The 26368-nt window shown below is 40.3% G+C and overlaps 1 protein-coding gene across 3 annotated transcripts; it reads right to left on the reverse strand.

The window, feature by feature from the left end:
• Window positions 1-1974: 1974 nt before the first annotated feature.
• Window positions 1975-21096, reverse strand: LOC119741856 (N-alpha-acetyltransferase 80-like). 3 transcript variants are annotated; one of them, XM_038217772.1, is made up of 4 exons: window positions 20970-21096; window positions 19617-19768; window positions 18299-18486; window positions 1975-2486 (listed from the first exon to the last, which is right to left on the reverse strand). In XM_038217772.1, the coding sequence occupies exons 1-4, from the start codon at window positions 21080-21082 to the stop codon at window positions 2337-2339; spliced, it is 603 nt and encodes a 200-aa protein (XP_038073700.1). In that variant the 5' UTR covers window positions 21083-21096; the 3' UTR covers window positions 1975-2336. The 3 variants fall into 3 exon arrangements, with proteins under 3 accessions (XP_038073700.1, XP_038073701.1, XP_038073699.1); XM_038217773.1 differs by lacking the exon at window positions 1975-2486 and adding an exon at window positions 15822-16960 and having other exon boundaries at window positions 19644-19768; XM_038217771.1 differs by lacking the exon at window positions 1975-2486 and adding an exon at window positions 15822-16960.
• Window positions 21097-26368: the final 5272 nt, after the last annotated feature.

Here is a 26368-nt window from a genome sequence, read left to right on the forward strand (position 1 = left end):
AGGACAAGCCGTCAAGTCGACTTCGGTAAGTCGACTTGGCGATACATTTATGTGATTAAGTCGCCTTACTCTCGGTGATGTGTCAACATGACGTGATAATTTATCTGAGTAAATAAAGAAGTGAATGGCACTCAAGGAGCGCCGTAATACGGATTGCCACCGGCAAACCTTTAGTAAACGTTAGCTTGCCGGCATTGCTATCCACTATCTTTCAAGTTCTGTCCATGTATCACTGAAAAAAAATGTGTTTTCTTTCAGCAAACCGAAAGAAATTCGCACTCATCCCTATGTGAATTGTTTTCGTTTTGCTGAAGGAACGATTACCTTTTTTGTGATCCGTAGACAGAAATTTAAAACGGTGGTTGGAGAAAAGTACATGGGCGATTTGAATTCTTGTACAAAAAGAAAGCTTATCAATTAGGCTTTCATATCCTAGAATCTGATAGTACTACGTACATGCAGAACTTCATTAAAAGATTGGTCCTACCATTTTGTGTTTCCTTTTTTTGACTCACTCTGTATAGATATTGCCTGTGCACCACATTTCCCCAGTGTTGTAGTACTCGTACTCGGTACTCTCGAGTACTACTTGTGTACTTTTTTTTTTTAGTACTCGCACTCGCACTCGAATGACAAAGTACTCGTACTCGAAATGACGGTACTCGTACTCGGGCAGCAATGTACTCGTACTGGGCATGTCGAAATTGTACTCGATTATCAAAGTACTCGTACTGGAATAGCTGCAGTACTCGGGGAAAATGGTATAGCTTGACTTACCACGGCCTTATTTTATCGATACTTTCAGTTTGCAACAGTTGATTGGCTTACGTCGAAGTTTCCTAATTTTGTGATTTTCGGGTTGGGTCGGTAGGGTCGGTTAATTAGCCATTTGGAAAAATCCCGAAATAAACCGAAATACACCGAAACAGTTCGGAAATTCACATGGTGCAATATACATGTATATTGCAGAGTCACTGTGCCCGGTACGACCCGGTACGATCTGTTTCAGTTCGGATTCGGTTTATATCTACATGTACAGTATAATGTTTCGGGTCAGTTTGGCCTAGTCAACCCGACTCTGTGATGCACAGCAGCAACACTATAGTCAGATGGTGTCCAGCCGCCCTGACCCCCGGGCCCGCCCCCATTTCGAACTTCCAAGCTGCTGCCCATACCACTTGGCGAGGAGATCGCCTCCTTCGTACAGGGATCTCCACTCATCAGGAATTACATGGCCTTCCCACGTCGTATAGACGAAAGTACGCAAGACCGGTGGGATGTAAACGAACTGCTGAAGAGTCTTTACATTGGAATAAAATAGAATTTTTGTCCGGATATGTAGTAAGACTATCTTGTATAATAAAGTATTTATTACCGTGGTGTTGTTGGAAGTCTAAAAGGGAGTGGCATTATATCTATTTCGATGAAAAAAAAGAAGCTCCCCGTCACTAAGTTATTGATACTGAGTCGAGATACTTAAGTCCGTCTTAGAAAGTCATCTGATACTAACGCAGATGCATTTTGCTTGTTTCATGCCGTTGCCAATTGCGCTGCCGAATTCTGCGCCCAAATCGCTAGCGTAACAATTAAAGACCAAATAGATTGACACTGCGTTTTGCATAGGTACATGTACATGTTAAATACAAGTTATATTTTGTATTCCTACACACAAAAAAGCAGTCAATCGGCACAATGAGGACGTACAAATATTAATCATCAGCAATTAGCGTCTAAATGACAAACATAAATGGATTGATACAAAAAACCCGCTTAAGACAAGGCCACACGCTAATACTGTTGGATTCCTTTAGGTCGGAAAACTAATGAATCTTTTTTTTTTTTGGGGGGGGGGGTTATTAAATATTTAATTTTGGTGCACGTTGATCCTCTTTGGCTGCGTGGCCCTGGTGGCCAGGCTGTGATTTTTCCCAAACGACATACGTTTCCCATCTTCTGAATGGTCCATTACATGCATATCTATGATACCTTGTTATGTTCTCCACAACACAAACCAAAGATAGGCTTTACGTCTTGTGAGAAATGTTCCTTCCTTACGTTAGTTATTTGTTAGGTATTAATGAGAAGTGAAAAACGCTCACTGGGGTTTGAACTAGACGACAGGACTACTTCCAACCAGCCCACAAATGAGCTGCATATCATCGGCATTATTCATTGTTGTATTCTATAAATCCTGGACATCGTGAATATGCATATAACGCAGAGAGAGCGCCCTCTTTTGATAAAGTCGGATCTCGTTTTGGGAAAACATAATTCGTGGCCAGGCTGCTTCAATGCGCTGGCACTATTCTCCAGTCCAGAAAGTATATGGCTGTCCTTCACGCTTTGTACAAATCTTTCACGTATCTGTGAATCCATTCTTTGTCTTCCTCTTCTTTAGTGACGATCTCGCCTCCTTCGTACAGGAATTTCCACTCATCAGGAATTATCTGACAGCTCCACCTCGCGTAGGGAAACGTACGCAAAACCTGTCAACGAAAATGAACCGAAATATTGAGTGTAAACACTTTTGAAAAAAAAAGAGACTGCTCTTCAACTCTTTTCTTTTTAAATACCAAAAGAAAATGTTTGAGTCGTTTCGTTATTTATTTATAATAGCAAGTACAACCTTTGGGAGACACTTTGGCGTCATAAGTTATACCTTAGGGAGACATATCAATGTCTGCCTAATTCCACAGCCCCTACTTAGAGGCAACATTTGACAGTCGCAAATAGGCTAGATCGATTGCTCGTGGTCCAATTAGTCAAAATACCGAAATTCGTGGGAGTAGGATAAGGTCAAATTGGGGTCAGGGGTCGTTAAAGTTTGGGGAAAATGTGTGCACAAGTCTATGCGAATGTCTCCCTAATACCCAATTATCGGTAATTATTATTACTATTATTATTATTTATTTGGGGGGGGGGGGGGCATATGTAAGTCTCCGGAGAAAAAAAGCTGAAAGGGCAGTGGGAACCAGTCTGTCCTACGAAAACTGAATTATTGTAGGGCCAACTATAATTTTGTGAACTGAGGGTACTTAATAATTATTGTATTGCTAGAAATAAAAGCAATTGAAATTAACAAAAATCGGGTAGGTGAAACTCGAAATTGCACGGACAGTTCAGGGTGACCGAAAACATATGCAACGCTGAAACAGTTGCCCTTTTTTTTCAAAAACATGAGAGCTTTTTCTTTCAAATCCTGGAGAAAAAAATCATGACAGCACATTGGGTTGTTGACAAAATGCCAAATATGTAAAAGAATTGTTTCCAAAGATGCTTCAAACAGTGAAACATGTTACTGTAAGCCCACCGTGCAATATTATAGTCTTTCATTTGTGCAATTTATTTAAATTTTTGACATTTTAATGATGCTGAAAAGGTTTTAAAATAGAACTTAAAAAGATAAGATACCTGTTCAGGGGTAAAATCAAAGGTTTTTCGTCAAATTCATTAGCACTCTTGTCCTATCATGTGCCGTGTTGTTTGTATGGATTAGGACACAATGGGCCACATGCATTTCATATCCAAATAGGTACAGTGTGAATCCCTTTACTGTGGTAATGCCATTGGAATGGACAAAAAACGAGTTGTGTTACTTAATTGGTATTTTCTCAGCAACTCACTTTGCTGTCTTCATGATTTGTTCAGTATTTGAAAAAAAAGCTCTCAGCTTTAATGTGCTATCCAACACATACAAATTCACAGATCACGTTTTTGAATGTGGCAAATGTTTAAGGGTTGCTTTTTTGGGGAGTCACCCCATGCAAAAGCACTGTCGATTTCCGCCCAAGATACATACATTAGCAGCAATGACGGTCACTTGTTTGAATTCTTCAAACCCAAGACATCGATAATACGCCTCGTTGCTTTCAGAACGGACGCTGACATGGAGGTACCGACTTCCAAGGCAGTTCTTAGCGTAGTCTTCGATCAGTTCGTGGAGCTTCCTGCCAAGTCCTTCATTTCGTCTAGTCCTCTTGATTGCCACTGAGAAAATGTACAACGATGTTGAAGAAATTAATTATCGAGGCATTCCAAATAAAAGGACGAAGTTTTCAGTCGTCACCCATTGGGGCAAGGGAGAACATCGTCCCCATCGCCTTATCTCATTGGAGCGCTGGTCACTATACTGATCTTCGTCACAAATACTTGTGAGGATATGAAGATGTCGCAAGCATTAGTATACAAATAATGAATGTTTGTGAGTGCAATGGTAAGAATAATTTCATGAGGTGACAGATGAAATGTTCCATTCCACGAGGCGTAGCCGAGTGGAATGGAACATTTCATCTGTCACCGAATGAAATTATATTTTCCATTGCACGAACGTGAAACATTCATTATTTGTTTTATATAACACCTGAATAAATCCTTGTCATCTGATTGGTTGACTTTTAATAGCCAATTTTCTCAGGTTAAAAACTGTTTGAAAGTTCGACAACTTCATCATATTTATATTAATGCAAACTGTTCAACAGGTTGAGAACAATCGTATTCAATTTAACTCGATTTAAAACAGCGCCACCACCAGCAGCAATGACCGTGCAATGGAAGTTGTATTCACCGTGCAATAGAACTTCCATTGCACTGTGCGCTGCGCGCCACGCGCGCACCGTGCGTTGGTACGAGGAATTCAATGACATGTGATCAATGATCCACCAATCAGATGAAATTTTATTCAGGCGTTGTATAAAAGGTCACATCGGGAACATGCCGTACACGCGTGTCAGAGTACCAGTATAGATGGCTAAATTAATCGAAGCCAAGTGCGTACCGTCTCTAGTTGTGTATAATTGCAATGACTTTATCATAAGTTGATATTGAACAAATAACGAATGTTTGTGAGTGCGATGGTAAGAATAATTTCATGAGGTGACAGATTGAATGTTTCGCCTCGTGGAATAGAACATTCAATCTGTCACCGAATGAAATTATTCTTTCCATCGCACGAACGTAAAACATTCGTTATTTGTTTTATACAACACCTGAATAAATTCTCGTCATTTGATTGGTAAATTATAAACTACAATTTACTTTGATTTTAAAGATGTTGAACTACCCCTTCACGAAAATGTTCGAACCCAACGCTGTAAGGCTGGCTCTTTGGAACAATACGCGCTACGCTGAACGCGCACACCAGCATGCATTTTGCACGCAAATACCGCGTCATGGAACAAGCGCAAAGTGAAACGGTATAACGCATGGGTATAACGCATGGTCGCACCGTGCATTATACCGAATAATAATATGTCACATGATCTACAATTCACCAATCAGATGACGGGGATTTATTCAGGTGTTGTATAATATACAAATAACGAATGTTTGTGAGTGCGATGGTAAGAATAATTTCATGAGGTGACAGATTGAATGTTCTATTCCACGAGGCGAAGCCGAGTGGAATAGAACATTCAATCTGTCACCGAATGAAATTATTCTTTCCATCGCACGAACGTAAAACATTCGTTATTTGTTTTATACAACACCTGAATAAATTCTCGTCATTCGATTGGTAAATTATAAACTACAATTTATTTTGATTTTAAAGATGTTGAACTACCCCTTCACGAAAATGTTTGAACCCAACGCTGTAGCGCTGGCTCTTTGAAACAATACGCGCTACGCTGAACGCGCACACCAGCATGCATTTTGCACGCAAATACCGCGTCATGGAACAAGCGCAAAGTGAAACGGTATAACGCATGGGTATAACGCATGGTCGCACCGTGCATTATACCGAATAATAATATGTCACGTGATCTACAATTCACCAATCAGATGACGGGGATTTATTCAGGTGTTGTATAATACCGAATAAAATAATAAAACCGTATTTAGCAAGATGTATACTTGACTTACATTATATAGTCGCAAACGTTTTATTTTCTGTAGTGACACCTTAAGTATGATGAGAGGCAACATCCTCTCAACTTCTGGGATTCCACTGGTTGCTTTTACACCGTACTTCACGTACAAATCTGGTATTCATTTTCAATAGCTTTTCAAATAACTAAGCGCCTGTTTGCGTTAAGTTTTGTATTTTGTATTTTGTCCACACACAGGGTCGGCGGTAATAAAAAGTGTGGGTTTGTTGTTGTTGTTGTTGTTGTGGTTGTTGTTGTTGTTGTTGTACTTGTTGTTGTTGTTGTGGTTGTTGTGGTTGTTGTGGTTGTTGTGGTTGTTGTGGTTGTTGTTGTCGTTGTCGTTGTTGACCTCGATTCCACGTAATAGAAGCAGGTAGCAGGTGAGAGACGAGGTAGTGGGAGTGTACTGCTCGCCTCGTCCCCAGGGGAACAAGGCTACCCGCTTCTCATTTACACGTACCTGACTCAATATACACACTCTGCTCACATTGTGGATGGACTTGTACGATTCTCACGTGGCCCAGCACTTCGCTTTTAGCGCCCTCTCGTGTTTCTATCAATACCAGTGAGCAGGGCAGACCAGTACATTTTGACGTTTCAACCACTTGCAGTCTGGAGTTGAGGCAAAAAAAAATTGAATCATTTTTTTTTTCGAAAAAGGAGAGAAAAAGAATCTTGATACCGCATTCAACAAAACAAAGTCCCAGTTGAAACCGAAGGTGTCGGCTTGGTTCAATTAACAGTAGCATCATAAAATGACATAATAATCATTTTAAATATAATCATATAAACGTATAGGGTGCTATCATAATAGCACCCTATACGTTTGATCTACACGCATGTCTGTGTGACTGCAATCAGGCCCGGATTAGGTGTTCCGTAGGCCCTAGGCACCTTTGTTCCGTAGGCCCTAATACTCCACCCCAGGCACCGGCACCAAAATCAAAGTACAAACCACTGTACAAATCAAGCCAGACAAAACTGGTATAGGTCCTAGCTCTATAAGCAAAATACAAAATGGATTCTAGACGCTCTGTCATGCGATCTCAGGCAATTTCTGACCACTTTAACCAATATTTGTTTCAGCAAAAGTTTTTTTAAAACATCATTTTCGAGTTTTGAGTCATCGGATCAGCTATTCTAAGTTTTATAATAAAAAGGAAATATGTACGTTACAATTTTGTTTATTCAGGGACGAAAATAGTTGGGGAGGGGTAACGTCATGTTCCACCGGCCCCCTATCGACGCCCATGGTTGGCACCGCGCTTTACACGACATATACTTTACACGTAAAATGTATGGCCTACATGACGCCTATACATGATGTAGGCCTACATTGTATAGCATCAGTTGGTGAAATCAAACATTCTGAGAGACCCTAAAACTGTTTTCTGCGTGAGTGCGTGTTGGTAGGCCTATTGTGTTTTATGGCACACTGCGGTATTTTCGTAGGCCCCAACATTTTCGTTGGCCCCCGAATTTGTCGTAGGCCCTAGGCACAGTGCCTACGTCCTGTGCCTATTGGGTAATCCGGGCCTGACAACAATCACACAAGGTATTTCAAAGCAAAAGTAATGATTAAATGTCTTATTTTATGCTTCATTTCCAATCACTGGAAACTAACATTATGTTAGAAACTCATCAAAATTAAAGGAAATGTACAACATTTGCTTTTGTTGCAATTTTCAGAAATAAATGGATTTGGAGGATTAGTTTGTTATAGCAAATATTGATAAACTGACTAGTTTCACTTTTTGGGCTTGTAGATGCTAGAAAAAAAAACAAGAAAACCAATCAAGTTCTTGTAGTCTGGTTCCCTGACCCCACTTAAGGTTAAATGGAGCAATTTGTAGACTTTGGGGAATTTTAAGGTCAGAGAATCAGTCTAGCAGGTTTGTTCCCCTTCTAGGTGTGTAATGATCAATTGCAAATAAAGAAAATGCAGAATAGATTAATATGAAAAGTTAGCCGGAGCAGTTTTTGAGAAAAAAAAAATTTCTCTAACGAGTAGTCGGCCGACCAGCTTTGGAAAAATACAATTTATCTTGAAAATGTCGGCACACCAGGAGCCACGATTTTACAGGGTGCTTTAGACTGACACTCCCTAACAATCCAGTAAGGTACTTCGTGATAATTTGATTATTTCGTTTTTTGATGTTTGCAAATGTTGTATCTTCTCTTGAAAAAGTTTTAAAACTTAACAAACAAAACGTGTCCCTCCGCGAATATTGTTTACGCAGTATGTTGCAAGTGGACACCGGAACAGTGCACGTACCATGCGGTAGCCCTGTCCATATCGCGGCGAGCCATCTTTTTGACATGCGCACTGCATCATTAGAATGGATGACAAGCAAGAAATGCAGTTTATGCACAAACTTATGGGGTTATATAGGAACCAGTCAAGCTTTAACCTATTTTTTTCTTCATTATGTTTTTTCAAGATTGAATTTCAACGAAAAGTAAAGAACACATCACAACGATTTGTAGCACCGTACTTGGATCATTATAAGGGAAATAAACCCTGAAAGTTGCATGAAGATACGGTCTTCCAAACGGGAGAAATTAATTTTCAAAGATTTCGCCCCCCAACGTGAACATGATTGTGTGTGTACATGTAGTTTCATTCAAAGTAAAGTGTTACGTAATCTTTAGAAATCGCCCTTCGCAACCGCATGGCTGCGAGGGGGTCGGCGAAATATTTTTTTTTTATATTTGCATACGTGTTCAAACATTTTGCACATGCCAATGATCCAATACCAGGGTGAGAGAGCAGGTTGTGATGGGCGCGTACTGCTCGACACCTTGGGGACGAGTTTGCACATAGGCCATATGCTGCCACATCACAGCGTGGTCACTTCGACCCCTATCGGTGCAGACAAATCGGTCCGAAATTGCCTACGCCGGCCAAATCACGATTAGCATGCCCTAAAAATCTTCAGTATTTGAGCATGCTGTGGACCATGAACTAGAGGGTTTGTAAAAAATATGGGTGGAAGCCGTGCACAGGACTGTGAGCTCGCAGTTCCGTTCAATTTGGATGAAATTGGGGCCCTCAAAGCGCTCTATTTTACAATGGAGTGTAGGCATCGTCTTTCAAAATGGCGATAGATTTCAAGACTATTTTAAGGGGTGATCATCTTCGAATGGTAATTTCTCCTAAAAGTCATCATTTAACCCCCCTTAGGCCAACAAAAAAATAAGTCGGTCCGTTGGTCAGCGCGCGCGTCGATTTTATTCATGCGCGTCAATCTTTTTTTTCCAAAATGTTCCGCGGTTGCTCCAACAGCGCCCTCTATTGCCGCACCTCCTCAATTTTTTTTTACCAAAGAGCACCAAGGAATGGGAAATTGCACCACGGCAAATGATCGAGAGCACCAAGGTAAATTATGAAGGACACCAATGTACATGAGGACACCAAAAAAGCAAAATAGTACCCCACCTTGTCTGTACAATCCAAGCTTGAAGAAAAAAAAGAAAAAAAAGAAAAAAACCCGCGTCGCCGCGTCAATTCCGGAACTTTGGTCTGACCAGAGACCGAATATTTTTTTTTTTTGGCCTTAAATTGAAAAGAAAATGAAAGATGATGAAATAAGCTTTAATTTGATGTGTGTCTCGAACACTTTGGAGAGTTGTGAGTATTTTCCCCGAATTTCTGTAGTGGGAGCATTTATCATTGGGGTCAATGGAAGTTTATTTACTTGTCTGCAACCCTATGACCGTGGCAGTCATTTACACTTGCTTGCCGGCCACAAACCACATTCGTAAATCACGACCGGCGAGGCGTGTCCATGGAAGGCCATCACGCAGCTAGCTGATCGGTCAGATAGAGGTCACTGCTACCGATCATGCACAAAGCAATAGCCTCGTTGGTGTGTGTACAAACTTACCAAAAGCATCGAGGCCGTTTCTGTATTAATGCACTGTTGATGTACTAGCACATGAGGAATTGTTATGTATGTAATTAGGGCTCCCCATTCCCCTCCTCTTGCTCGAGTCCCTTGCCACACACTTGTGCCCCTCTACGCTGAGAATTTGGATTGGAGAAGGCTAAATATAGCTGGTACAACTATAGAATACAGGGCCACTCCATTCTATATCCGCGCATCCGATATGGCTGCGTGGAGGCGTGGAGGCGCAGTCGACCTACCTCCGAGAATTATAGCTTTGTACTTTTTTTAAACTAAGACTAACCCCTGTGTGCCCACCTCAATAACTAGTGAGCCCCTCCCCGGCCCCAAGGCCCCTTGCGAATGAGACCAGTGTTGCGCTTCTGGCAGCATTTTTTTATCATGCACACATGCAGGTTCTTACCTTTCGGCCAAGCACATTGGCCACTCTTCTTTGAGGAGTCTTACAGTGTCTTCAATCAAGTCTTGGCGGGAATGAAGAGGTTCCAAGGTGTACGTCATTGCGGTAAACAAAGTGCCTTTTCTGAATTAAAGGAGTGGTTATAGCAGCATGTACCTTCTGAATTGGAACAATGGTCAACCACAAAAAAAATGACCTTTGAGCATAATTGCGGGCCTGGGGGTCGGGGGCGGCTGGACACCATCTGGCTTTAGTGTTGCTGCTGTGCATCGCAGAGTCGGGTTGACCAGGCCAAACCGACCCGAAACATTATAGGCCTACATGTAGATATAAACCGAATCTGAACCGAAACAGATCGTACCGGGTCGTACCGGGCACAGTGACTCTGCATTATACATGTATATTGCACCATGTGAATTTCCGAACTGTTTCGGTGTATTTCGGTTTATTTCTGTTTTTTTCCAAATGGTTAATTAACCGACCCTACCGGCCTAACCCGAAAATCACAAAATCAGGAAACTTCGACGCAAGCCAATCAACCGTTGCAAACTGAAATTATCGATAAAATATTATAAGGCCGTGGTAAGTTAAGCTATACCATTTTTCCCGAGTACTGCTATTCCAGTACGAGTACTTTGATAATCGAGTACAATTTCGACATGCCCAGTACGAGTACATTGCTGCCCGAGTACGAGTACCGTCATTTCGAGTACGAGTACTTTGACATTCGAGTGCGAGTGCGAGTACTCAAAAAAAGTACACAAGTAGTACTCGAGAGTACCGAGTACGAGTACTACAACACTGGGGAAATGTGGTGCACAGGCAATATCTATACAGAGTGAGTCGAAAAAAAGGAAACCCAAAATGGTAGGACCAATCTTTTAATGAAGTTCTGCATGTACGTAGTACTATCAGATTCTAGGATATGAAAGCCTAATTGATAAGCTTTCTTTTTGTACAAGAATCATTCAAATCGCTCATGTACTTTTCTCCAACCACCGTTTTAAATTTCTGTCTACGGATCACAAAAAAGGTAAGCGTACCTTCAGAAAAACGAAAACAATACATATGGGGATGAGTGCGAATTGCTTTCGGTTTGCTGAAAGAAAACACATTTTTTCAGTGATACATGGACAGAACTTTACAGATAGTGGATAGCAATGCCGGCAAGCTAACGTTAATACTAAAGGTTTGCCGGCGGCAATCCATATTACGGCGCTCCTTGAGTGCCATCCACTTTTTTATTTACTCAGATAAATTATCACGTCATGTTGACATATCACCGAGAGTAAGGCGACTTAATCACATAAAATGTATCGCCAAGTCGACTTACCGAAGTCGACTTGACGACTTGTCCTGATGTATCATCTTGCCAAGTCGACTTAATAAAGTCGACTTGGTGACTTGTCCAGATGCATTATCTCTCCAAGTCGACTTCCATAAGTTGACATGACGACTTGTCCAGATGTATTATTTCGTCAAGTCGACTTTCCGAAGTCGAGATTACGACTTGTCCAGATGAAATATCTCGCTAAGTCGTCTTCCTGAAGTCGAGATGACAACTAGTCGAGATGAATTATCTCGCCAAGTCGACTTACGATGTGGAGATGATGACATGCAAAAATCTCGTTCTGCATTGATATCCCGTTGTTGAATCACTGTCGTGGATTTTTTCATGTTCGTGGATTTTTTCTTGTTTTAAATTACAACCCCAAGGTTCGTAGGAAATCACACCTCTGCCTTGTTTTCCCCTATTTATCCCGTTGAAAAGTAATTCACTTCACGTTAAACATTAACAATCATAAATTCACAAAAATGTCTTTATTGACAGGTTGCCTAGAAATGACACTTACAAATTCAAGATTTGCTTTAAATCACATTGAGATCATATTTAAGATAAAACGACTCTCACGGCTTAAATTGGAATATCGGAAAATTAGCAAAACTCTTGTCTGATATATTACGAGAAATAATTTGATAACAATTCACTATAAAAGCTCTTATTGCCAACATTAAATCTGGGGCACTGAAGACAAAGACAAATTTGTGTTCATTTCAAGATTTTAAATGGGGAGCGCCGGGGGGAGGGCATTTGTTGCAGGACATTATATTTCTTTTACATTTCGTTCGGAAAAGAAAAATCGAAATTTTGAAAAAGCACGTATATAATTATACCAACAATAACCTTTCAAATTCCCAAAACTATACAATCATGCGTTGCATGTTCGTCAAGCTTAACTGCTTCTCCATAGATGATAATACCCAAACGCTTTGCATCAAAGCAACAATACCTTTTCAATGAAAACAACTCTAATGACATCATTAATTATCCGTCTTTGTGCCGCTTCATGTGTGTAAAGGAAATACACGAGCAGACGTTTTGCATTTTTTATGAACATCAACGAAAGAGACACAACCATTAGTTGCCTCTGCGCGCCGCATTTTGATCAATTTTCAGTCTCGGTGTCGTCGGGTATTAGTTTCTAGGAATGCTATTAAATAATTAAGAAATATCAAGTCCGTTTGCGAAAATAATTTACACTTTTCAAAATGTACCACAAACGTATTGACACTCAACTTTCCTTTAGTTCTACTTTTACATGTCTTTGTGTGTTGTCTCGACTAAACCACTGATGTCCCCTGTTCGATGCCCCATGAGTTTGTAAGCCAGATAAACACAATCTACAAAGAAATAAATTTGGTCGAATTTTTTGGTTTGTTGTTTTATATTTTGATAACATCGTAATGATGTAAATAGTTGATGACTTATTTTGAGGTAAAATTAAATCTTCTTGTGGCAATAAAAAAAGACAAGTCAAGCCTAGCCAAGCTTTTCCCAAATCATAAAAAATTATATTCAACTGGCTCCGAATGGCTATTCAATTGAGGCCTTTGCATGCACCTGTACTGTGTACACAATAGCCCATTCGTGAGACGTTACGGGGTAATCCTGTACAATAGTACTGCCCAGCGCCCCTACTCCGACACCCCGAGAAATTATACTGGTATTATACGCCTTTCCCCAAAATACGATGCTGGGTTAGGGGGTATTTGTACATCCCGTAAAAAATTGTTAATAATCGTCGGATTTGAAAAGCGACCGCTTTGAAAGCATGGTACGCCCCCCCCCCCCCCCCCCCACCATTGATTTTAAGGAGCTAAGTGTCCGGACAAAAAAACCTGTCTACATTTCAGCATTGATTTGCTGATGAACCCCCCCCCCCCCAACACAAATTCCTGGTTCCGCCCCGATTGTTGTGCATATACGGCAATTATTATCGTCTACAAGGTGATCCAAATGCAATCAAATTTGATACACAAATTTGATACAATGAAGTATGTCTAATAAGAGCATGTTCTTCCACTCATCTGAAAAAAAAAGCAATTACTGATATTGATCTATGCCAACAGAAGTTATGCATGTTTTACTTAAAGAAACTATTTTATAGCTGTCCTTGGAGTGCCATTGAGCGTAGTGATAATACACACAAGCATTCATTAAAATGAGATACATGTATTAATAATTGAAATCAAGACCATTGTTTTTACTGTCAGTTGTAATGGTTTGCATATGAGGAACAAGTCAACTCTTTTTCTTCTGAAATGTCGTTAGCGATATGAAAATCCTTTGCAAGTTCTCGTTCAATCATCGAGGTGGGAAAACGTCAATGTTTCATAATACTCAGTGTATAACCAGTTCGTAGAATTATCAGAGGTGGACAGCCGAGTTGTTTGTGATCTTTTTATTCAAATAGACATAACGTGAGATTTGTAGGTTTGCATGGTGGAAAGATACTAAGACAAGAAAAGTTTGCGATAGCAGCATGTGAATAACATTCTCCTGACGACGGGCAGAGCATACTGTTCGAAACTTTGAGTCCCTCGGTTCTTTTCAGAACCACACATACTCACAAAAGAGATTTATTCACATGGTGCTACCGCAAACTTTTCTTGTTTTAGACATAACGCGGGAATAAAATATGCAAATGACGTGAAATGTTCACAGTTAAAAGTCAATAAGATGTACCTTATCATTTTTTAATAATGAAATTGAGCAAGCCGAATATTTTTAAATATTTTCAAATTCAGTCATTTTCTTTTTTGACTCCCCTGCAAGGAGAAGCCGGTAGAAAGCCTTGCGAATCGGTATCGATTGAGCACCGCATGCATGGTTTTATACACGGTAGCCTCATCAGTAACCTGTACTCTGAAACCGACCACTCGCAAGGCGGTTTGCATCATGTCCTATTAGCCAATATATATTCGGCTTTTCCAAAAAGAGAGACTGACAACAACATTCCAAAGGGAAAACGTTCCTATTATAAAATATTCGGTAAGTCGACTTGGCGATACATTTAATGTGATTAAGTCGCCTTACTCTCGGTGATATGTCAACATGACGTGATAATTCATCTGAGTAAATAAAGAAGTGGATGGCACTCAAGGAGCGCCGTAATACGGATTGCCGCCGGCAAACCTTTAGTAAACGTTAGCTTGCCGGCATTGCTATCCACTATCTTTCAAGTTCTGTCCATGTATCACTGAAAAAATGTGTTTTCTTTCAGCAAACCGAAAGCAATTCGCACTCATCCCTATGTGAATTGTTTTTTAGTTTTGCTGAAGGAACGATTACCTTTTTTTGTGATCCGTAGACAGAAATTTAAAACGGTGGTTGGAGAAAAGTACATGAGCGATTTGAATTCTTGTACAAAAAGAAAGCTTATCAATTAGGCTTTCATATCCTAGAATCTAATAGTACTACGTACATGCAGAACTTCATTAAAAGATTGGTCCTACAATCTTGTGTTTCCTTTTTTTGACTCACTCTGTATAGATATTGCCTGTGCACCACATTTCTCCAGTGTTGTAGTACTCGTACTCGGTACTCTCGAGTACTACATGTACTTGTGTACTTTTTTTTTGAGTACTCGCACTTGCACTCGAATGACAAAGTACTCGTACTCGAAATGACGGTACTCGTACTCGGGCAGCAATGTACTCGTACTGGGCATGTCGAAATTGTACTCGATTATCAAAGTACTCGTACTGGAATACCTGCAGTACTCGGGGAAAATGGTATAGCTTGACTTACCACGGCCTTATTTTATCGATACTTTCAGTTTGCAACAGTTGATTGGCTTGCGTCGAAGTTTCCTAATTTTGTGATTTTCGGGTTGGGTCGGTAGGGTCGGTTAATTAGCCATTTGGAAAACCCCCGAAATAAACCGAAATACACCGAAACAGTTCGGAAATTCACATGGTGCAATATACATGTATATTGCAGAGTCACTGTGCCCGGTACGACCCGGTACGATCTGTTTCAGTTCGGATTCGGTTTATATCTACATGTATAATGTTTCGGGTCGGTTTGGCCTAGTCAACCCGACTCTGTGATGCACAGCAGCAACACTATAGTCAGATGGTGTCCAGCCGCCCTGACCCCCGGGCCCGCCCCCATTTCGAACTTCCAAGCTGCTGCCCATACCACTTGGCGAGGAGATCGCCTCCTTCGAACAGGGATTTCCACTCATCAGGAATTACATGGCCTTCCCACGTCGCATAGACGAAAGTACGCAAGACCGGTGGGATGTAAACGAACTGCTGAATCTTTACATCGGAATAAAATCGAATTTTTGTCCGGATATGTAGTAAGACTATCTTGTATAATAAAGTATTTATTACCGTGGTGTTGTTGGAAGTCTAAAAGGGAGTGGCATTATATCTATTTCGATGAAAAAAAGAAGCTCCCCGTCACTAAATTATTGATACTGAGTCGAGATACTTAAGTCCGTCTTAGAAAGTCATCTGATACTAACGCAGATGCATTTTGCTTGTTTCATGCCGTTGCCAATTGCGCTGCCGAATTCTGCGCCCAAATCGCTAGCGTAAAAAATTAAAGACCAAATAGATTGACACTGCGTTTTGCATAGGTACATGTACATGTTAAATACAAGTTAGATTTTGTATTCCTACACACAAAAAAGCAGTCAATCGGCACAATGAGGACGTACAAATATTAATCATCAGCAATTAGCGTCTAAATGACAAACATAAATGGATTGATACAAAAAACCCGCTTAAGACAAGGCCACACGCTAATACTGTTGGATTCCTTTAGGTCGGAAAACTAATGAATCCTTTTTTTTGGGGGGGGGGGTTATTAAATATTTAATTTTGCTGCACGTTGATCCCCTTTGGCTGCGTGGCCCTGGTGGCCAGGCTGTGATTTTTCCCAAACGACATCCGTTTCCCATCTTCTGAATGGTCCATTACATGCATATCTATGATACCTTGTTATGTTCTCCACAACACAAACCAAAGATAGGCTTTACGTCTTGTGAGAAATGTTCCTTCCTTACGTTAGTTATTTGTTAGGTATTAATGAGAAGTGAAAAACGCTCACTGGGGTTTGAACTAGACGACAGGACTACTTCCAACCAGCCCACAAATGAGCTGCATATCATCGGCATTATTCATTGTTGTATTCTATAAATCCTGGACATCGTGAATATGCATAACGCAGAGAGAGCGCCCTCTTTTGATAAAGTCGGATCTCGTTTTGGGAAAACATAATTCGTGGCCAGGCTGCTTCAATGCGCTGGCACTATTCTCCAGTCCAGAAAGTATATGGCTGTCCTTCACGCTTTGTACAAATCTTTCACGTATCTGCGAATCCATTCTTTGTCTTCCTCTTCTTTAGTGACGATCTCGCCTCCTTCGTACAGGAATTTCCACTCATCAGGAATCATCTGACAGCTCCACCTCGCGTGGGGAAACGTACGCAAAACCTGTCAACGAAAAATGAACCGAAATATTGAGTGTAAATGCTTTTGAAAAAAAAAAATGCTCTTCAACTCTTTTCTTTTTAAATACCATAAGAAAAATTGTTAAAGTCGTTTCATTATTTATTTACAATAGCAAGTATAGGCCCAACCTTTGGGAGACACTTTGGCGTCATAAGTTATACCTTAGGTAGACATTTCCTGTCTCCCTAATTCCACAGACCCTACTTAGAGGCAACATTTGACAGTCGCAAATAGGCTAGATCGATTGCTCGTGGTCCAATTAGTAAAAAAAAAAATACCGAAATTCGTGGGGGTAGGATAAGGTCAACTGGGGTCAGGGGTAATTAAAGTTTGGGGAAAATGTGTGCACAAGTCTATGCGAATGTCTCCCTAATACCCAATTATCGGTAATTGTTATTACTATTATTGTTATTTGGGGGCCGGGGGGACATATGTAAGTCTCCGGTGAAAAAAAAGCTGAAAGGGCAGTGGGAACCAGTCTGTCCTACGAGAACTGAATTGTTGGAGGGCCAACACTAATTTTGTGAGGCTGAGAGTGCTTAATGACTATTGTATTACTAGAAATAAAAGCAATTGAAATTAACAAAAATCGGGTAGGTGAAACTCGAAATTGCACGGACAATTCAGGGTGACCCATAACAAATGCAACCCTGAAACAGTTATCCACTTTTTCAAAAACATGAGAGCTTTTTCGTTCAAATACTGAAAAAAAATCATGAAGTCAGCACATTGGGTTGCTGAGAAAATGCCAATTATGTTAAAGAAGTGTGTTTTCTTCCTTTCCATAGGTGCTTCAAACATTAACAGTGAAACCTGTTACTGTAAGCCCGCTGTGCAATGGTATTGACTTTCATTTGTGCAATTTATTAAAAAATGTTCTCATTTTAATGATTCTGAAAAGGTTTAAAATAGATTTTTAAAAGATAAGATACCTGTTCATGTGGAAAATCAAAGGTATTTCCGTCAAATTCATTAGCACTCTCGTTATATCATGTGCCGTGTTGTTTGTAAGGTTTAGCGCACAATGCGCCACATGCATTTCATATCCAAATAGGTTCAGTGTGAACCCCTTTACTGTGGTAATGCCATTGGAATGGACCAAAAACGAGTTGTGTTTAATTGCCATTTTCTCAGCAACTTACTTTGCTGTCTTCATTGATTCGTTCAGTATTTGTAAAAAAAAACTCTCAGCTTTAATGTGCTATCCACACATAAAAAATCACAGATCACATTTTTTAATGTGGCAAATGTTTTAGAGTTGCATTTTTTTGGGAGTCACCCCATACAAAAGCACTGTCAATTTCCGCCCAAGTTACATACATTAGGAGCAATGACGGTCACTTGTTTGCATTCTTCAAACCCAAGACATCGATAATACTCCTCGTTGCTTTCAGAACGGACGCTGACATGGAGGTACCGACTTCCAAGGCAGTTCTTAGCGTAGTCTTCGATCAGTTCGTGGAGCTTCCTGCCAAGTCCTTGATTCCGTCTACTCCTCTTGATTGCCACTGAGAAAATGTACAAGAAATTAATTGTCCAGGCATTCCAAATAAAAGGACAAGTTTTCAGTCGTCACCCATTGCGACAAGGGAGAACATTGTCCCCATCGCCTTATCTCACTGGAGCGCTGGTCACTATACTGATCTTCTTCACAAATACTTGTAAGGATATGAAGATGTCGCAAGCGTAAAGCCCGGTTCATACTTCACGCGAAAGCGAAAGCGAAGCGAAATTCGTGACGTCAACAATACATTCGAAGCGCGTCCACCATTAATTGTTGACGACATGAATTTCGCTTCGCACAAGCTTTCGCGTGAAAGTATGAACCGGGCTTAAGAAGGTACACATCGGGAACATTCCGTACGCGCGTGTCACAGTTACAAGTATAGATGGCTAAATTAATCGAAGCCAAGTGCGTACCGTCTGTAGTTGTGTATAATTGCAATGACTTTTTCATAAGTTGATATCACCGAATGAAATAATAAAACCGTATTTAGCAAGATGAATACTTGACTTACATTATAAAGTCACATACGCTTTTTTGGCTGTAGTAACACCTCAAATATGATGAGAGGCAACATCCTCTCATCTTCTGGGATTCCACTGGTTGCTTTTAAACCGTACTTCACGTACAAATCTGGTATTCATTTTCAATAGCTTTTCAAATAACTAAGCGCCTGTTTTTCGTAAAATTTTGGATTTTGTATTTTGTTATTTTGTAATGGGTTTCCACGTCCACACACAGGGTCGGCTGGGAGGCTAAATGTGGGTTTATTGCTGCTGCTGCTGCTGCTGCTGCTGTTTTTTGCTGCTGCTGCTGCTGCTGCTGCTGCTGCTGCTTGTTGGGGTGTTTGTTTGTTTGTTTGTTTGTTTGTTTGTTTGGGTTTTTTTTGGGGGGGGGGGTGGTCGGGAGCCCAAAGGATACTCTTATCGATAGATAACGTCTGGGACCAAGACTAATGCAAGTGAAAAAAATGTAGGCTATCCCTTCTGCAAAAACCTCGTCCCCAGGACCGACTTTATTTTCGACCTCGATTCCATGCAATAGAAGCAGGTAGCAGGTGAGAGACGAGGTGGGAGTGTACTGCTCGCCTCGTCCCCAGGGGAACAAGGCTACCCGCTTCTCATTTACACGTACCTGACTCAATATACACACGCTGCTCACATTGTGGATGGACTTGTACGATTCTCACGTGGCCCAGCACTTCGCTTTTAGCGCCCTCTCGTGTTTCTATCAATACCAGTGAGCAGGGCAGACCTGTACATTTTGGCGTTTCAACCACTTGCAGTCTGGAGTTGAGGCAAAAAAAATAGAATCATTTTTTTTTTCATAAAAGGAGAGAAACGAGTCTTGATACCGCATTCAACAAAAGAAAGTCCCAGTTGAAACCGAAGGTGTCAGCTTGGTTCAATTAACAGTAGCATCATAAAATCATTTTAAAAAATAATCATACTAAACATACGGTGCTATCATAATAGCACCCTATACGTTCAACACGCATGCCTGTGTGACTGCAATCAGGCCCGGATTAGGTGTTCCGTAGGCATAGGCACAATTGTTTCGTAGGCTCTACTCCGCCCCAGGCACCGGCACCAAATTCAAAGTACAAACCATTGTACAAATCAAGCCAGACCAAACTGGTATAGGTCCTAGCTCTATAAGCAGCGGCAAAGGGCGTCAATCGCTTCTCAAAAGTGGGGGTGGTACATACAAAACAATTCAAAACCATGAAGGGCCCCGAAAACAAAATGGATTCTAGACGATCTGTCTTGCGATCTGAGGCAATTTCTGACTACTTTAACCAATATTTGTTTCAGCAATTCAGATCTTCATATATTTAAACATCATTTTCGAGTTTGGAGTCATTGAATCAGCTATTCTGAGCTATAGAATAAAAATGCAAAATGCATGTTACAATTTTGTTTATTCAGGAACGAAAATAGTTGGGGAGGGGTAACGTTATGTTCCCCCCCCCCCCCCCCCCATCGACCTTCATATGGTTGGCACCGCGCTTTACACGACATATACTTTACAAGTAAATTGTATAATTAGGGCCTACATGACGCCTATGTAGGCCTAACAAGAAAGTATTTATAATTGTGTTGACTGGCTATACACATTTGTTTTGTACTGATACAAGGCAAATATCCACACAGAGGGTTAAGGCTACCTTTGTTCTTATGCCTAAAATTGAAAACTTGGTCCCATGGTCAATTTGACCTCTCTTGGAAAAATTACTCATGACTGTCAAAAAATATCAGATTTTGACGTTTGATGTCACGTTGGAAGGGCGTATCTTTCAAACCATATCTATATTATCTACGTTGGTTACACATCCGACGTCTGACAATCCGTTTTATTTTGCTTGCATTTTGTTTGATTTATACACACTGTATTATGTCAAATACTTTGACCTCCACGCACTCAAACCACGGATTTTCGTTCTGTCATGCAGTTATGCACATATGTGTACCTGCTATGATACCGTACCTTTCTGCCAAGCACATTGGCCACTCTTCTTTGAGGAGTCTCACAGTGTCTTCAATCAAGTCTTGGCGGGAATGAAGAGGTTCCAAGGTGTACGATGTCATTGTGGTGTACATGTACCGCCTCTTAAACGTACCACGAAGTTAGAAACACAATTACTCATTCAGTACAAAATGGTCCAAAATCTTCAGCATATACGTGTGTATAATTATATGTACATGTACATGTATCCGTCGTTAAAAGCACTGAAGCGTAGATCAGTTCAAAGGTCGTTCCGTGTCCCAAAATATCGCAAATCCCCGTATCAAGCGAACAACAGAGGGAGAATTTGCGAGATGAGGCGCCCATTTTGGGGCGATATATAATGAGTTATAAGGAAAGTTGCATATGAATAATTATGCTGACCATGGGAAACTCCTGTGGATTTTCATCAATTGAACACAATGGAAATACATGGGACATTGGGAACACCATGGGACACCATGGGACACCATGGGACATTTTTGTGAGAATCTGTGTATTGGAGCCGGTAACTGAAGTGAGACAATACATATGTGAAACTGCAAGCTTCTGTCGAGACCCTTGTTTTTTTTGTTCTTCTGAATTTGCGTAACACTGCATCCCTTAGTGGCAGATCGACCGAGACCACCGACTTCCGCAACACAGACAGTTGGACAGCATGCATGGCCATCGATCCAAGCCGCATGGGTGGGACTAGAATGGTAGTCATTACCAAGGCCGTTGGTTCGAATTCAACGCTTGTCAATTCTCTGTGTCATCAAGGGGGGGGGGGTGGAGAGAGAGAGAAAGAGATGAGAGATGAGAGAGCAACATAATTTTTGGAAGATTCTTGGATGCCTACATGAATAGAAGAAAATTTCCTTATAAATAGAAGAAAATTGTGTTTTTTTCTACTGAGAAACTTTATTCCATATGATTATGAATATTGATGACACTCATACAGATTTCTCTATACTAAAGTTTAAAATGTAGTTCTTAACTAATACAAAACAAATCATACTGCTATAATGAACTTGAAGATACTTTACAAGTACAAGCATATAGGGAGACAGAACTTACAGATCCACCAGAATGTGAAGTGATTGCTCTGTCAGAGTTGCTCACTTCACATTGATTTGTGTATTAAATACATGTGGAGGGAAATCGGAAAATTGCAGACAGTTCGAATAAATTCTCATTTTCAATTTTGCGATTTACTCCATACCGCAAAGACTCAACAGGTCTATGCATGATTTGTGCACATTCAGATTACAATTGCTTTCTTTGTGTGTCCTGCACAGGTATGATGGTCATATAGTGGCATTCTTCTACCTAAGCAAAGTCTGAAAGTTACCAATCCAGTTCATTGCTAATCCTGCTCCAGGACCTGCAGTCGAATCTCGTTAGTACAAACTCTGTTAATACCAAATTCTGGTTATAACAAACATAAAGTCTTAGTCCCGACTGTGCATTTATATGAACAATGAATGGGACTGATGTTTTTTTTCTGATATAACAATTTGACTAGGTCCAAACGAGTTTGTATTAACGAGACTCGACTGTATTTCGAATTGCCGCTTTAAAAAAGGAATACACATTGAACTATATTCTTAGACTAACTATGGCTTAATCGTTTGTTTCTTTAGTATTGAAAGATCCATATTCATTTCAAAATCATCGGTATTTCAGTATGTCATACAATTTCCAACTGTATGCCTTCTGAACAAATCTTTTGATGCCTCTTTGAGGCCAACATATAGAAAACTTGTTTTCATATTCATTTCAACTTGAATCAGCGGTATTTTACTACAGTGTTGTTTTTATACAATTTCCAACTGTATGCCTTCTGAATAAACCTTTTATGCCTCTTTGAGGCCAAGATATAGCCAACTTGTTTTCATATTCATTTCAAAATCTGCGGTAATTTACTATTTCACACATTTCCAAGTTTGTATGCCTCTTTGAGGCCAAGTTGTAGAAAAAGTTTGTTTTCAACTGCCAATAAACCTTAGAGACAGATACAATGGTGAGACCATACAAGTATGCTGTGATAATGCGTCATGATACAAAAATATATATATTGTGATATCTTGCCAAGTTAACGAAACAAACGTGAACTATTTTAGGCACCACATGTGTGTCCGAACACATCTTGTAACTGTGTATACAAAATATAAACCGTTTGAATATGTACCTGAGATGAAAGCACCTTTGGCAATTTCCACACAAAAAATACAATCCAGTGCATAAAAACAGAATACAATGTACATTGTGTGTGGATACCTTCAAAATGAATAAAACAAATGCGTAATGCATGTCAAACAGCTGACCTACACATAACTATCGCAGATTCACAATGCATATATTTGCATGTGGTACTATGACCCAGTGGCACATGCAGGATTTGGCTTTAGGGGTGGGGGGGGGCCCTCACAATTCTTTTTCAATTTTTTTAGAAAAAAATGGCAGACCATTTTGACTTTGGTGGCGCTACTTACTAATACTACTCGAAAATAGGCCACATACATTATCACCAAGGTCAAATCGTGGGACTAACAAAAAATATTACAAAAAAAAGTAAATTAAAAAAATTGACTACCTCTGGGGCTCATCCCCCCCAGAGGACCCCCCCCCCCACACACACACACACACACACACACACCGACATTTTGGTGCGCCACTGCTGTGACCTCAGTAATGTGTGAGATTTTATTTTTCCTCCCCCCCCCCAAAAAAAAAAAAAAAAAAAAAGAAAGAGTATACACAAAACCCAGCTTATTGGTCCTATTACAGACTATTAAAAAAAACACCAGGGTAAATAGCATGAACTACAAAAGAAAAATGATTAAGGGCATGCGCACGAGCAAATACAAAATTACCAATACAAAAGAAACATAAAACAGATACACCTAAAATCAGACCTCCAGGTTTTTTTTAAGGACTGGATATGATAGAGGAGGAAAAATTGAAAAAAATGGCAAGAATGAAAATATACCTCGCTCAAAACCCGAAATTAAACCGAAGCAAAAAGAAACCCTGAAACGTAAAAAGGACGCATGAGAAAATCGACGGTCATAATAACCCAAGTAACAAAAATATTTTTAAAAGCCGTTTATACGGCCTCTCTAGAAGTGACATATCAATCCACTGTATGTGGCTAACATACGGAGCTGCTACAGCCAATTTGCCAATTTTGTTGGGTACTATTTTGCAGCCCCCATGTATTTCAGAGGCTAATTAACACTGTACTTTTGTGTTTGTTTGTTTCTTGTGACAATGCCACGGCTTCCCACCTCTAGGCAGATAAGTTGACAGCCGAAATGTCATGTCGCTAATTGACTTTTATCGCACTAAGCTACCTATCAGTAAAATCGCTGGATGTGTCAAAATGCTAAAACCATATTTTCTCAATACTACCAAAGTGTTGACATTATCACCAATCACATAAACATCCTTGATGCAACAGTCAGATTGATTACCAAAATATACATATACAGTGTACATCTGTCAATGAAAGTCTTACCAAAAAAGTCACCTGCATCAGTTTGAAACTGAAAGGCACAAACTACTTTGACACACATGTATTGCTTTCCAATACCTATCCACATAACATGTACATCTCTGAATTGTTGTATGAGTTGAATCAATGTGTCAATATAATTTATACATAGATTTTCTTTTTAAAAATTGTTAAAACTTCCTAATCACAAGTAGATTTCAGTAGACTTCAGGACTGTGGCATGCTAGTGCCTTTAAATAATAATACATGTAATAGTACTGAGTATTGAATCCCTGAGTGGTTCACCTGCCTAAAAAGTGAATTTCTGAGTAACACCCTTGAACAAGTAAGTAAGTAAAGTCTGTCGCGAGCCAATGTGGCTCATCAGGCCGGCGTTCATCTCCGGTTTCAGTAGCATGAAACGACTGAGAATATTTCTACTCCCCCTGGATGGGATGCTAGTCCATCGCAGGTTACTCCCCAGCTAATGCCAGTACCCATTTATACTCCTGGGTGGAGAGGGACAAGTGGGGGTGAAGTGCCTTGCCCAAGGACACAATATATGACCAGCGGCTGGATTCGAACCCCGGACCCTCTGATCATGAGTCAAGAACCCTAACCACTACGCCACACACTCCCCCTACCCTTGAACAAAGAAATTGAAAAAAGTGGGAAGCCACCAACATACATGTAGGGCTGAAAAGCTCAGACAGACAAGCGCTGGTACAGGTAACCTGGATGTCGCAGTTTTAAATCCTGCTCCAGTCAATTCCTTTGTTCAACTTTATAAAATAAAAGTTCATAACTCAAAAAGCAATTAAAAGAACTACCACCAAAGTGTAAATACTAATTAAGAAAGTGTATAAAAAAACACCAAATATTTTACATTAAGTGGGTAAAGAAAACACCATGGCCCAATTTCATGGATCTGTTAAACATGAAATTCTGCGCTTACAATATCCTTGATTAATAGATGCATACATGCACAATATCCCAAAATGTCTGGCTTACGCTTGAAATAGTGGGCATCTACTTGACAAGCAGTGCTTTTGGGGAATCCCCACCCACCTTTACTCCTCTCCAATTTGTTGTGATAGTAATTATTGTTGACATCGCTATCATATCTTGTAATGTGGAAATCATGTAAGGTAAACTTGGTTTTTTTTTATTGGTTTGCAGAAAGTCTTTGCTTATAATGTGCAGAGCTACGAAATTTACCCACGTCACTATTCCTTCATAACTTCATTGGACCTCTCACTGTTACGGCTTGTTCACGAATTTGATATCACGAACAAACCAAACTAAAGCGGAAATGTGTTCCAAATGCTAAAACGCATTCAAAATTCAAGTTTGCACCGAGTATGAACCGGCCTTTCTTGCCTAAAGCCCGAGTAGTGAAGTGCACATTGCAATCAGAAGTCCGAGAGTCTCAAGTCAAGTCACAACTTACTCAAATGTATAAAGGCTTTCCTTTGCCCAGGGCAAAGGAAAGCCTTTGTTCACCTCCTGTTTGTGACCTCCATGGACCGATCCAGTAAGCCCCTCCCACTGTGCGCATGGGCAAATTAACAAGTGCTCCTCTCCAATGCCACACTGCATTTTCCTGCCGCGCGCATCATACGCGCGTGCACGCATATCGGACTTTTGTGCACGCATGTCGGACATAAATCACGGCTGTGATTGGTCAGAATACCATGGGGTGGTGCTTACTGGATCGGTCCATTGTGATGGACTACTGACTTCACCCATAAAAAATTTGTATCCTTGTGGAGTCATTTCTTTGTTCTCGTGTACTTAAGTTTTCGAGTTTGAAAGTGCACTTTCAAAATGCTCTGTTTTTAACCAGAATTAATTTCCTGGGCTGAAATTCGGACTAAATATCCCTTACATAAAATACTTCAAT

Source organism: Patiria miniata, unplaced genomic scaffold (assembly GCF_015706575.1).
Source record: "Patiria miniata isolate m_02_andy unplaced genomic scaffold, ASM1570657v1 HiC_scaffold_5, whole genome shotgun sequence".
Taxonomy (NCBI): Eukaryota; Metazoa; Echinodermata; class Asteroidea; order Valvatida; family Asterinidae; genus Patiria; species Patiria miniata.

Excerpts from the sequence above, each read along its gene's own strand:
- LOC119741856 (XM_038217772.1), bottom strand. The coding sequence starts at position 21,082 with ATGTACACCACAATGACATCGTACACCTTGGAACCTCTTCATTCCCGC. Across the intron at positions 19,769-20,969 it reads CCAATGTGCTTGGCAGAAAG|ACTGCAAGTGGTTGAAACGC; the intron begins GTACGGTATCAT and ends CCTCAACTCCAG. Across the intron at positions 2,487-18,298 it reads TGACCGTCATTGCTCCTAAT|GTTTTGCGTACGTTTCCCTA; the intron begins GTATGTAACTTG and ends TTTCGTTGACAG.